General features: G+C 42.2%; 1 protein-coding gene across 10 annotated transcripts in view; it reads right to left on the bottom strand.

Annotated features, from left to right (window-relative positions):
• The window catches only part of MTM1 (myotubularin 1), a 95,911-nt gene that overhangs the window by 43,354 nt on the left and 38,683 nt on the right, over positions 1-13,874 (bottom strand). For all 10 annotated transcript variants that reach the window (XM_055563455.1, XM_055563453.1, XM_055563463.1 and 7 more), the window contains 2 exons: positions 7,239-7,349; positions 2,818-2,919 (listed from right to left, as the gene is read on the bottom strand). In XM_055563455.1, coding sequence (XP_055419430.1) covers positions 2,818-2,919; positions 7,239-7,349 — 213 coding nt within the window. The remainder of the gene's footprint in view (positions 1-2,817; positions 2,920-7,238; positions 7,350-13,874) is intronic.

The raw sequence follows: 13,874 nt of genomic DNA, 5'->3' as shown, positions 1-13,874 counted from the left end.
ATAATAACACCCAATAATAATAACACACAATAAGCAGAACCTACAGGATTTGGAATTGATGCAGCTAGGGAGGCAAGGCAGGGGAATGAGAAAGCTGACTTCATAAATAAAATACAAGGATGTAATGTACAGCATAAGGAATATAACCAATATTTATAATAATAAAATGGAGTATACTCGGTAAAAATACTAAATCACTATATTTTATACCTAAAACAAATATAACATTGTAAATCAACTGTACTTCAATACAATAAATAAGTTTTATGCCTGATTGGGGCAGGGCAGTTGACTTCAAGTTCTTGAACCTGAGAAACTGAGGATCATCCAAATTGAGGGTTATGTAGGCTGAAGAATAGTTCTGGTGAACTGCAAAGAGGTTAGGGAGATGGTGAACTTGTGATTCTCACAGACTTCCAGAGGAAGGTGTTTGAGAGGTTCATTTAGATTCACTCAAGGCCAATGTCAAGACTAGATTTAGAAATTACCCATACAGCGATGACAGCTTAAGCTATGGATTAAACAAAATCAAGGCAAAGTGAGTAACAAGACAAGAAGGTTGATAGGGAACCACCACCAAGATGTCTACACTTAAGGAAAAAACAGAGGCAGTGGACACTAGGAAGGAACAGTCAAGATGGTACAGCAACACAGAAACCAAGACTCACAAAAAGAGAGTGGTCAAAATTACTAAATGCTTGGGGGAGATCAAAAACAATGAAGACTGAAGTGAGTCACTAGATTCAGCCAGAGAGAGGTATTAGTTCCAAGGAGGTACCTTCAATAAAACTGGATACTAGAATGGTCTAGGGGAATGAATGAACCAGAGATGTGGAGAGACTAGAATGTTCTTTCCAGAAGTTTGGACTGAAATGAGAAATGGAATAGTAGTTTAGGGGAAAGCTGGTTCAACACTTTAACCTGTTTTTAGGGTGAAGTGAAGTGAAGTGAAAGTTGCTCAGTCGTGTCTGACTCTTTGCGACCCCATGGACGAAACAGTCCATGGAATTCTCCAGGCCAGAATACTGGAGTGGGTAGCCGTTCCCTTCTCCAGGGTCTCTTCCCAACCCAGGGATCAAACCCAGGTCTCCCGCATTGCAGGTGGATTCTTTACCATCTAGTAAAACCAAGAGGAGACAGAAAATCCCAGAGAAAGAAGATGACTGATCAAGCAAGATCACACAGGAGATGGACTGGGGCCTCAGCTCCTTCACACCTGCTGTGTAAACCATCTTTACATCTCTGATTATATAAGGCCAGATATGCAAAACTCAGGACAGAACCCATCCCCTCAATTAGTTTTCCTGGATTAGATGCACATTCTCACTTTCACAGTAATTCCAAAGATGTATTCCCATTAAACATTTTATTCTAGTCATTTAAAAATGTTAATATTGAAATATCTTTTAAATCACATATTTAACCAATAACTGAGAAAAGGCTTAACATGTATTTAACTCTTTGATATCATTACATTTGCTGTAAGCATCACATTTGAATCTCCAATCAACACATGACTCACAATGAGTACTCCAGATCCCCCTAGACCACAAGTCTTTGTATAATTGCCCTTTCCATCAGTCATAAATTTCCTTTGACGGAAAAACTGCTGATGAAATTCAGGAAGAAAGAAGCCATGTCTTGCTAGAAAAAAAATTCAGGCCCCTACTGCCCCAAAACAAATAAATAAATAAAAGACAGGCATAGGAAGAAGAGTTCCATCTTTCATCACCTTCAGTCTAGCTGGAGCACTATTCATTCTATACTTAAAATAAAGGCATATATTTATTTAAAGAATTATTCCCCTATTCTCCCCTTGATAGGTGTTTGCCTTCAAGTTTGTTTAAAGTCAAGCAGAGGATCCTGTGATAAACCAAAATGGAAAAGAATACGAAAAAGTGTATATACATATATATATATATAATTGAATCACTTTGCTGTACAGCAGAAATTAACACAACACTATTAAATCAACTAAACTTCAATAAAAATTTTTAAAAAGACATTTAGAGAAAATGCTGAGAACACTATCAAAAATAAAATCAATAAATCTTTTGAAATTTAAGTTTCAAATAAAACAACAACAACAAAATAACAAACTCAAGCAGCAGAAGTGAAGGAGGCGTTAAGAGGACACAAGCCGGGAAAAAAAAAAAAAAAAAGAAGGCAAGATCAAGGCAGAATACAAAGAAAGATGGTTTGAAGAGCAAGATGCGTGGAAAGCTTATTTCAGTCCCTCGGTAAAACAAGGTGAGATTACTAAGTCTGCTAAATAGGAAGGAAAATTTTAGATATACATAGCCCAAAACTTGTTATGCACTAAGTCATAGGCTGTAAGCAACAAATGCATAAGTCTGTCCTGCAAATATATAGTGAACCCCATAAAATGACGTTTAAAGTGTCAGTCCTTAAAAATAAAGAATCTGCGCCTAAACCACAAATCCGGATTTGAGAAGTACAATGGCCCTTGGGCTCAGAGCACTTGTTTCCACGTATAACTGGAACCACAGAAGCCTGACCCGCCTCACTCTCAGTTCCCAAGCTGAGGGCGATGAGCTCTGGGATGTGATGTCACAGCACTTCACGGACATGCCTGTGGTCACCTTGCCACCTTTGGCCTTTGGAAGAGGGCTGGCCCAGGTAGAGGGCAGGCTCGGGGGTGCCAGGGGTCACTTGCACTGAGCCACCCCATACAGACTGGCAGAGGAGAGGCTTGTGCCCTCTGGGAACAGGTCAAGCTTCTGTAGTAAACAGCCTCACACACACACCCCACTGGGGAACGCAGTAGAGGAAGCAAAGGAGAACCCAGGAACCTACCAAACTGTGGGCCAGTGGGAAGGCGTATCTTGTGAGGATCTCAAACATGTCTCTTCTGCTGTGACCCTCCTGTTTCAGCGCGAACCTCAGGTTTCTCAAGTCCTGGGAGCAAAGGACAAACGTGCCAGGTCAGTCTGCAAACTGAGTCATGTTCATTAGCAAAAAACCTATTCTGGTAGATCGACTTACCTGAAGAGGCAAAAAAGCTAGACCACTAAGAAAATTACTTTGTTTTGTACCATATCTTGAAATATCTGGTTTTAAGAACCCCTGAAAATATTCCCATCATCGTCATGATTGTAAAGACAAGACAACTCACGTTAAACAGAAGACGGAGTTAAAGTTCATTTGTTAAAAAGAAAAACCAAACCTTGCCTAGTGTATCACTCCAATGTCTGTCTAACTGCTTTCTGAGGTATTTTTTTTCCTGAGGTATTTTAATTATAAAACTTTTATTCATAGGACTTTTATCAAATGTGTATCTGCCAAAAATGTCATTTCAAAATTGTCAAACATGTCATTAAAATACAGAAGCTCTCTCCCTCTCCCCTCATGCTTTTAACTTTAAAGTCTCTCTTTTAAAAATTAGGAAATGACTGGCATTTTAAGCTCTCATATAAGTAACATAATATTTTGTTATACAATTTTACTTTTTTTGTTTAAAGAAAATCACATTTCATTGGAACAATATGGTGTAACTTAGATAAAAAGTATAAGAGCTAAAATATCTGCTATCAGCAAATAGGAACCAGGCTGAAAACAAACAGCTAGTTTCTTTAGGACTGTACAATCAGAATTTTACTTTCACAGACTTCTATAAAGACCACCTTAAGATCTACCATAGTAGGAATGACTATGCTTCTAGGAACTAAGAATTAATGCTCAAAACCAGATTTTAGAGAGAGTTTCCAATACATATCTCTTCAATAAGCAGGGAAACCTTTCAAACTGAATTCAGTAAAGTAAGTAAAATAAAATAACCTCCCTTAAAAATCAGTTTGTGTTACCCAGCAAAAGATATAATTTTTTTTATCATATTTATTATCATATTTTTGAAGCCGGCAGTTTTTGAGGTTGTCTCTTAAATCATGGTTCTGTGGCTGAGTGATGGCCGTCACCTTCTGCATCGCACTTTCAATGCTTCAGGAGTGAGACAGATCCAGCCCCTGCCCTCTCAGATGTCACCATCTTCATATTTTCCTAAGTGCTTTTTCACTTGTTATCTCAAGAGCACTATTGAAGCTTCCTAAGTCTTCAACATGCAGGAGACAAAAGCCTTGCTATACACATCCCCAAATGCAAGGGGCAGTGAAGGGAATGTAAGGAACCAGGCTCTCAGGCCTTTCATCAACGACCCCACACCCATCTCTCTATACGGATGGCATCTACTGGGCCTCGCCAGCTCCAGGAGTCCATGCTTTCATTTTTAAAAGCACATAACTTAATAGTGGAAGACAGAGGAGCCTGGTATGCTGCAGTTCATGGGGTCACAAAGAGTCAGACACAACTTAGTGACTGAACAACAACAACAAACTTTATAATATCCCAAAACTGATTCACAACATCTTCCAAGAACATTGAGACACTAGTTGTTGTCTCATGATGCAAAGCACTAGTCAAGTAGAAGGAAAAAAATCACTTCAATAAGATGATGTGCTTTTAAGGGGTTTACAAAGAGCCTGAAATACAGCAGTGGCTAGCTGAGGATCCCCAGGGCTCACAGATGCATGAAGGATCTTCTTCCCATCAACCTTGGTTCCAATGATAACATGATGCCCTTAACCTCTCAACCAGAAACTAGACCATTTCTAAGTAAATCTTTATTCTGGTCCATTGGTGATTCAAACCACGACTTTCAATGTGCCAACGCACAAGTGATTTAAGTGCCTTGGTGTGGCCATCTGATTCAGATGGAATTCAAAGACAGGGAGAATCACTACCTTGTCTTGCCAACGAGAAAACTGAAGTGGAAAAGGCAAGTGAGTCACAGGGGGCTGATCACCAAATCTGTGAGAGGACTATGGGCATATACTGAGGGGTACCTTCAACCTGGTCTCCTAGAGCCTGACCCAGATGGGAAGGACACCTGGGGAAGAGCCACGTGGCAGAAAAGTCTTGCCATCAGACACTTGGTGTTCAGCAACTGGGACACGCAGTGCTGCGCCAAGCCTCAAGATAACAGAGTAAACACAGCCCGCTGCAACAGTCCACTGCAACAGCCCCGGTGAGATGGTCTGGCTCTGCTTCTTAGTTTTTTAAGCTCTGAGTTGTTAGCAGGGGCTGGCATGGGCTTGCAGGGTAGGAATTCCTATATTTGGAGCTGCCTTCTCTTATGTTTGTAGCTGACAACCACTGGGACTTCTGTCCAGCATGAGCAAGCTGCCACTGGTAAGCAGAAATCCCCAAGTGCGGCCCTGGTGGAGACAATCTGTAGGGGGTTCCACGTTCTCATTTTGAGAAAGCAGTGAGGTGGGACTGTGGTTAGTGACTGCAGATGAAAGGGGACCTGTGGGAGACAGGGGGCGAGCCCTGTACCACTAGAGCAGATTCTCTTTCTGTCACCCTCAGGTCTGTTCCTGAGAAAACGGAATTCGACTCTCACAATGTCCTGTGTTTCCAGGGAGATAACAGAATTAAAAGGTTGTACTACAACATGGTTCTAGGCCACTGTCTTTGGGCTTGATACTAATTCCATGAAATATACATATGGAACATTTGAGAATTATGCCTGCCGACTTGTTCCTCAGCCCCATGTTCTTACAATACACAGTCAGAGGGTAAGAATGTGTTTTGTTTTGTTGATTTGGGATTCATATTTAAATACAAGTTCTGCCCATTGACAAGGCAATAAATAGGATTTTTTCAATTCAATTAGAATGAGAGTCACTTTGAAATCATAGGAAGAGCAACCTCATTTTCCATGAAGTGCTGTAATAATAACAACTCTCCTCCCACAGATTCTTCTATGCAAAAGAGAAAAACCTTCCTCAAAAGTACACCCCCAATTTCTAGGCCCCAAAGGGTAGAAAGGCGCTAGGATTATAGATGAGGTATTAAGGGAGTGTGAATTCTACCAAAATCAACAAAAGGCTGCCAAGGTGGGGATTGAGGGAGCATTTCAGTTCAAGTCTCATTATGACACAATCCTTCCCTTTCTGATAGAGTGTACTAGTCTTGATCTTTTACAAACTGGAGACAAAAACGTATTATCTTCAAAATCCAAAACAAGGTACAGGAGATTGTCTTTAAGAAACCACAGTGCACAAGACCAAAAGGAGACATGGGCCAGGACTGTGGCTCCTCCATCAGCTCCCTCAGGCACCTGTAGGCAAGGAAGCCCATTGAGCAAACACTTCCTTTCTCACCCACAGAATGAAGGACTCAGACTGGCCAGGGGTCAGCACACTTCAGCCCAGGTCAGTCTTGGTGTGGTCTTCAAGCTAAGATTGTTTTTTATATTTTAAAAATAAAAATAAAAGACATTGTATTTTGTTGAAAAAAATAAAATACAATGAAGAATGTATGACAGAGATCCTACTGGCCCACAAAGCCTAAACTATGTACTTTCTGGCCCTTTACTGATCCCTGTACTAGACTAATAGTCAGAGACACTTGAAAGAGTCCCAGCCTCTGGAACACAGCCTTCACCAATTATCTTACAGTAGGATCTGATGTAGAACCCAAAGCTTTGCCTTTGTCAATCCAAAGAGGGATTCCCAGGTGCCCCTCATACATTATCTAGCTGTGGGAACCACTTGGACAGATGACCTCCAAACCCCGTCTAGATCTTTCTAGGACTGGGTACTATAGTCTTCTAATATGGAATACCCAAAAAGGAAGTTTTCTGGTAAGAAGGTTTATTCTGTCATTTGCAAAATTATTATCTCACTGGATTTGGATCCCAGCTCTGCCATCAGTTGGGTCATCTTAGCTAATTCACCAATCTCTTCTTAGCCTCAGACTCCTCATCTATAAAATGGGGACATCACTGTTCCCCTCAGGCTGCCCTGAGGCTTTAATGCAAAGGCCCTAGCATGTGTTTAGAATGACAGAGATGCTCAATAAACAGTTACTACTATAGCTGACTGAATGTTATTATCATTAAATCTCTGCCATTCCCCATGCCTGACATAGTGTGGAGGTGTCTGGCTGGAGACACATCACACAAAGGGACACCAGGAGCAGACTTGGGCAAAAACTGACTGGCTCAGGTCCTCACACTTGGTGACAACAGCAGGTTTCTTTCATAGGAACTCTTTCCCTAGAAGATTCTGGAATGCTTGATCATGAAGGGAGAACCACTCCAGGGCCTTGGATGAACAAGGGTCTTTGAGTTTTCTTTTAAACATACATTCACTTTTTACTTATCATTCAACACTAACGTGACTTTTTTTCCCATAAGAAAGTACTGAATCTCTTACTTTACAAGTAATATCTAGCCCATAGGAGTTCTCTCCTCTACTTGTGGCGCCTCCCATTTTTTCAATTCTTGAGATCACACCCAGAGGAACATCAAGTATTAGAGCAGAATCCTGTAATGGACAAAAAGACACAAGTCAATATTTCTGTCAGTACAATTAAACAATCAAAAACATACTTTAAAAAACCCACGTGCTTTCAGGGCATTTTTACCTTGGTCCTTTTACCACCTTTTATGAATAAAAATATGATAGTGATCACACAGGAAAAAGCAAGCATGAGAATAGTCAGTTATGCAACCAAAATGCATCCCCTATATGGGCTACCCTAGTGGCCTAGATAGTAAAGAATCTGCCTGCAGTGGAGGAGATGTGGGTTTAGTCCCTGGATTGGGAATATCCCCTGGAGAACAGAATGGCAACCCACTCCAGTATTCTTGCCTGGAGCATTCATTCCATGGACAGAGAAGCCTGGTGGGCTACAGTCCATGGGGTCACAAAGAGTGGACACGACTCCTTAGTGTAAGTTGAACAACTTACACTGAACATGTGCCATTGTGGACTGCCTGCAGAATAAAGACTAAACTCACAGGTACACAACTCGGGGGCCCCAGGATGTGGCTCCCAGCCTGTCTCTGCGGGCTGCTGTCCCACAATGTTCTACACTGCAAGTAAGTAGATGCCTTCATAGTTCTCCAAATATTTTGTCTACAGTCAGGGCTAGGGGCTCTGTGCACAGTGTTTTTGCCTCACATGATCTGGCTTCCCAACTACCAACATTCTGCCCTGGCTTCAGACCTGGCTCAGCCAGCATCACCTCTAACAATGCCCTGCTTCCCATCTGATCACAGAGTTGACCACTGCCTTCTCTTCGGTTCCACAGCACTCAGTTTGGAAGTTATTACACCACTCGCTTCTCGTCTCATCACCATGAACTTCCACGTCTGTATTCCCTCACTAGAAGCCAGGCATCCAAAAACAGTGTGTATCTTAGGCAGAGGTGTTTTTCCCAAAGAAGGGCCTGAGTGCATACCATGCTTCTCCATCATTCCTTACCCAATACTGGACACAAGGGGTCCAGAGGACTGCTGGCATGAAAGATGGAATAACGTCAGTAAAGCCACATCAAGATCATCACGCCAAGAGAACAGCAGCTGCCATGTTCAGAATATGTCATCTGGGCCAGGAACCACAACAGGGCCTTTGACTGCATTGTCCTGACAATGGACACAGATGAAGTATTCCCACTGCCTGATGTCATCACCAAGGCTTTAAAAAAATTTGGCTAACTACAGGGAAAGGTTGAGATTCAAGCCAAGGTCTTAGAACATACATCAAAAGAACCATAAAAATGGTCCTAACTCTTTGAGCCCACAATGACACTCCTCTGACATTATCTTACAGCTATGGAGCAATAGGAGGAAAAGCTACCTGTGTGAAGATGGAGCCAGAGGTGGCCATCAGGACAAAGAACATTATAGTCAACTTGACGGAAGAGCACAAGCTACTAAAATAATTATGGTACTTGGAAAAATAAGCTGAAGTATTAAAAAAAAAAACAGCAAACAAAATACACTGTGACTCCAAAAATGTAAAATATATATTCATATGGACAAAGGTAGAAAGGGCTACAGAAATTTTCAGTAATCCAATATTTTCTTTAATGCTGTGTTAGATGACTTTGATAACAAAAATTTTAAAAGCTGCCTATTGAGTCTTTGTTCTTAAAAAGATGTCCTTTGCGGTGGAATACAAATAAAGGGAATACAAATAAAATACAAATTTTTGCTTTTTATTTACCTTAAATGTCTTTAAAACAAAATACAAGAAAGTAATCATTTCTTCAAAAAATATAAATACTACTCGTGGGTATTCTAGAAATTTTAAAAGTCTAAGAGTGTGGTGTGTTCATGCCATGGACTACTGCTCAGCTACAAAAATGAATGAACTACGGATACACGCAACCACCTAGAAGAATCTTGAGGGCATCATGCTGACCGGATAAAACCACCCTCAAAAGCTCATGTGCTCTATGGTTCCATTCATACCTTTCTTGACACAACAAAGTTGTAGAGCTAGAGAACAGAGAAGTGGCCACCAGGGCTGAGGGGAAGTAGGGCGTGGCTATAAACAGAGTTCTGCATCCACAGAGGAGCTGCATATTTTGACTGTTGGTGGTGGGAACACGAACTGACACATGGCATCAAATGTCATCACACTCTATGCAAAAACATGGCAAAAATGAGTGTGTGCAAAACCCGATGAAATCAAGCACAGTCAGAGTCTTAGTTAATGTTATCATGCCCCTGGATGTTCTGGGTTGGATAAAGCAGTACAGTTAGTGGAGAAGCTGAGTGATGGGTACCTAGGACCTCTCAGGGACTTTTCTTCCAAGTTCTCGAGAGGTCGTATTTCAAAATAAAGTTTAAAAAGTGTGATGGTATGGCTATCGCAGCACTGTTTATAATAGCCAGGACATGGAAGCAACCTAGATGTCCATCAGCAGATGAACGAATAAGAAAGCTGTGGTATATATACACAATGGAGTATTACTCAGCCATTAAAAAGAATACATTTGAATCAGTTCTAATGAGGTGGATGAAACTGGAGCCTATTATACAGAGTGAAGTAAGCCAGAAAGAAAAACACCAATACAGTATACTAATGCATATATATGGAATTTAGAAAGATGCTAACGATAACCCTGTATGCGAGACAGCAAAACAGACACAGATGTATAGAACAGTCTTTTGGACTCTGTGGGAGAGGGCAAGGGTGGGATGATTTGGGAGAATGGCATTGAAACATGTATAATATCATATGTGAAACGAATCGCCAGTCCAGGTTCAATGCATGATACAGGATGCTCGAGGCTGGTGCACTGGGATGACACAGAGGGATGGTATGGGGAGGGAGGTGGGAGGGGGGTTCAGGATGGGGAACACGTGTACACCCATGGCGGATTCATGTTGATGCATGGCAAAACCAATACAATATTGTAAAGTAATTAGCCTCCAATTAAAATAAATAAATTTTTTTTAAAAAAGTGTGATGGTATGGCTAGCATGGTGTAGAGAAAAGAGCACAAACTCGAAAGTTGGACAAAAAGAAGTGTCAAATCTGAGTTTTAACATTTATTAGCTGGATGACTCTGGCAAGTTACTGTATCTCTCAGCTACATTTACCTGTAAAATAGGCGTGATTAGAGATAATGGACTTAAAAGTACCTGGCATGGTGCCTGGCACATGGTAGCTAGATAACAAAGGAAGTTATAATTATTATTATTATAAAGAATATCCTAGTATATGAAAGACATAACTGCACTCTGCAAAAACAGTGAATCCATGCTCCAGCAAGCAGCTACAGGGCTTTGCTACGGGCTCTCCTCTTGGAAAGAAGGCATTTTTTTAGCTGGTGCCATGGGGTGAAACCCCTCACTCCATAACTGAATTCTAAATGCTTACAGAAAAAAGACACTTCTCAGTAACCATGTACATATGTAACTGCAAATGATGTTTTTTCTTCTCAATATCATGTAGTTATTAAACTATCAAGCACTGTTACTACACTTAGATTATATTGAAATTTATGAGTTATGTAATTTATACAGTCTATTCAACTGCACTCCTAAATATCAAACTTGCACCTAAAAAAAACACAGAGACACTACATAAAAGTCTGATATTCTAATATCAAGATGGAAGCAAGAATGCAAATTTAAAAAACAGAAGGATTAGAAGTGAGTGAGACCGTACTGTTCTTTGCCACTGTATCAAGAAAATTCTACACTTCTGATTACCTTGACCCAACACAAAGCAGAAAATTGGACACTGAGGAAAACCAGCCAGCTCCTGACCAAAGACACCCACAGTCTAATGAGGCTACCTACCATGGTCTCCCCAAATGACAGGTTCAAGATCAGATAACACAGCAGGCCCAACTGGAAGATCTAGGAGTAGGAAAATCAGCTTAAGTCTCTAGAAACCTGAGTCACCACTATCCGAATATCATTAAATATTTAATGATTCTCAAAGGTCCATTCTAATGCTAAATTCTATGCCTCTGTACCTGTAAGTATCTAAACCAATTGAGAAGTACACATAACAAACAGTCTAAAAGATGCAATTATTTGCCTTCTCTCTCAAGTGCATACTGACTAACAGAAACTGTACTGGATGCTTGGGACCATGGAGAGAAGTAAGATGTACGTGTCATCCTCACAAAGCTCAGGGCCCAGTCTGGGAAATGAGACACATGCACCCGAACAGCCAAAATGCCAGGTTGTAAGTGCCCACAAACCTAGACAGCGTATTAAAAAGCAGAGACATTACTTTGCCTACAAAGGTCCGTCTAGTCAAGGCTATGGTTTTTCCAGCAGTCATGTATGGATGTGAAAGTTGGACCATAAAGAAAGCTGAGCGCTGAAGAATTGATGTTTTTGAGCTGTGGTGTTGGAGAAGACTCTTGAGAGTCCCTTGGACCACAAGGAGATCAAACCAGTCAATCCTCAAGGAAATCAGTCCTGAATATTCACTGGAAGGACTGATGCTGAAGCTGAAACTCCAATACTTTGGCCACCTGATGCAAAGAACTGACTCGTTGGAAAAAAACCCTGATGCTGGGAAAGAATGAAGGCAGGAGAAGGGAACGACAGAGGATGAGATGGTTGGATGGCATCACTGACTCAATGGACATGAGTTTGAACAAACTCCAAGAAATAGTGAAGGACAGGGGAGGCTGGCGTGCTGAAGTCCATGGGGTCACAAAGAGTTGGACATGACTGAGCAACTGAACGGCAACAAAGTGCCAAGAGTCATTTTAAAAATCCAGATGAAGTGGGATGAGAGGTCCAAGATGGCAGGACGACTTCTCCCTGATTGGGTCACAGCAAGGTCCTGCTGTGATGGCAAAGTTACAGACAATCCTTAAAGGGTGGAATAAAAGCAGGTGAAGATTGGCCTTCCAAAAACAGGTCATGGTGACAATGGCTACGCATGTGGGAAAGCATGGGAACTTTGTTTACAAAAAAACAAAAACAAGTGGGCTAGGTTTAAGATCGGGTGGCAGGGGAATCCCCTGTGGAGTATCCCAGAGCTTGGATCAGGGTGACTGGGATCCAGGAAATGTGTCTTGGGAAGCAGCCTGCAATGACAGAATGTTGCTGCATGCAGATGCACCCAGCAGCCCTGAGTGCCCCGCACAAGCCAATGGAGGGGATGCCCATGCCCTGCAATCTTGGAAGCTAATGCTGCCAATGCTGCCACATGCTAATGCTGTGCAAGTGACATGATTACCATGAGGATCTGAGAGCAGAGAGCAACCAAGCTGGAAAGCAAGAGGAAGAGATGAGTCAGAGGAATGAATCACAGAGCAGTCCCATGTGTCTGGGACAATGGTGGTCCCACCAAGAGATGTGAAGGGCATGGTGGTGGGGCTGAGAGAAATATTAACACTGTCAATTTTAGGCACACTGGGTTTAAGCATCTAAACTCAGGGAGTTTGACTGATAATCAAGTAACAGATATCCAGGAGGCAGCCGGAAATGCAGAAGTGGAAAATCCCAAGGGCCCCTCAAACTCCAAATGCCCAGAACTAAAGCATATGATGTTTCTCTCTCCAAACTACACCTTTCTCTGTCAATGGCTGGCACTCCATCCACCCTGTGACAAAAGCTGGAAACCTACCGGTCACCCTTCACATTCCCTTCTCCATTAGCCTTAATCCAATCTCCAGGTTGACTTCTTCAATCCTTCTCGAATCTGTCACACAGCAGGCTCTCAAGTAGTGAATAAAGAATGAAAGATCGGGTCTGGCACTATCAAGTTGGAAAGTAACTGACAAGTGAGAAAGAAGACGATAACGACAGAACTTGGGAAATACAGTTAGGGGGTAGGAAGGAGAAAGTGAAGTCGCTCAGTCGTGTCTGACTCTTTGTGACCCCGTGGACTGTAGCCCACCAGGCTCCTCCGTCCATGGGATTCTCCAGGAAAGGATACTGGAGTGGGTTGCCATTTCCTTCTCCAGGGGATCTTCCCGACCCAGGGATCGAACCCAGGTCTCCTGCAATGCAGGCAGACTCTTTAAGCTCTGAGCCACCAGAGAAGCCCAGGAAGAAGAAATGAACTGCAATAAACACAAAAGGCAGAAGCGAGAGAAGAGTCAAGGACGCATGCAGAAAGAAGGTGGAATGAACCAACACACTACTGACTTTTCACTGCAGAGAAGGTGAAGAGCAAAGAGTTCACCAGGGTCTGTAGATCTGAGCAAGAAAAGAGGAGCTTCAACACGAAGCACGAGCAAGACCAAGAAGTGAAGGAGTTCCTAATCTTGAAGCAGCAGCAGCACGTAGGGACTCATTCTTTAAAAAGCCTAGCAAGGAAGGGGCAGAAAGAGGCTCATAGTATTGGGGTAGCAGGAAGGCAAGCTGTTTTAAAGCAGAGACTTGAGCAGGTCTGCGGGTCGGGGAGCCACTGAAAACCACGCGCGTAAGACACCGAACTGTGAGGCACCATGGCACCAGAGAGACTAGGAGGAAGGCTCACTTTGTAAAACAAGACCTCCTGTTCCTTCCTTGGAGATGGGGAGGAGGTGCAAAGAACAGGTGAAAGCTGATGACACGTGATGAGGGAGATTTATGG

The sequence above is a fragment of the Bubalus kerabau genome, chromosome X, assembly GCF_029407905.1.
Source record: "Bubalus kerabau isolate K-KA32 ecotype Philippines breed swamp buffalo chromosome X, PCC_UOA_SB_1v2, whole genome shotgun sequence".
Lineage (NCBI taxonomy): Eukaryota > Metazoa > Chordata > Mammalia > Artiodactyla > Bovidae > Bubalus > Bubalus kerabau.
Note: the sequence above shows the minus strand (reverse complement) of the source record. Positions and strands in the feature narration are given on the sequence as shown.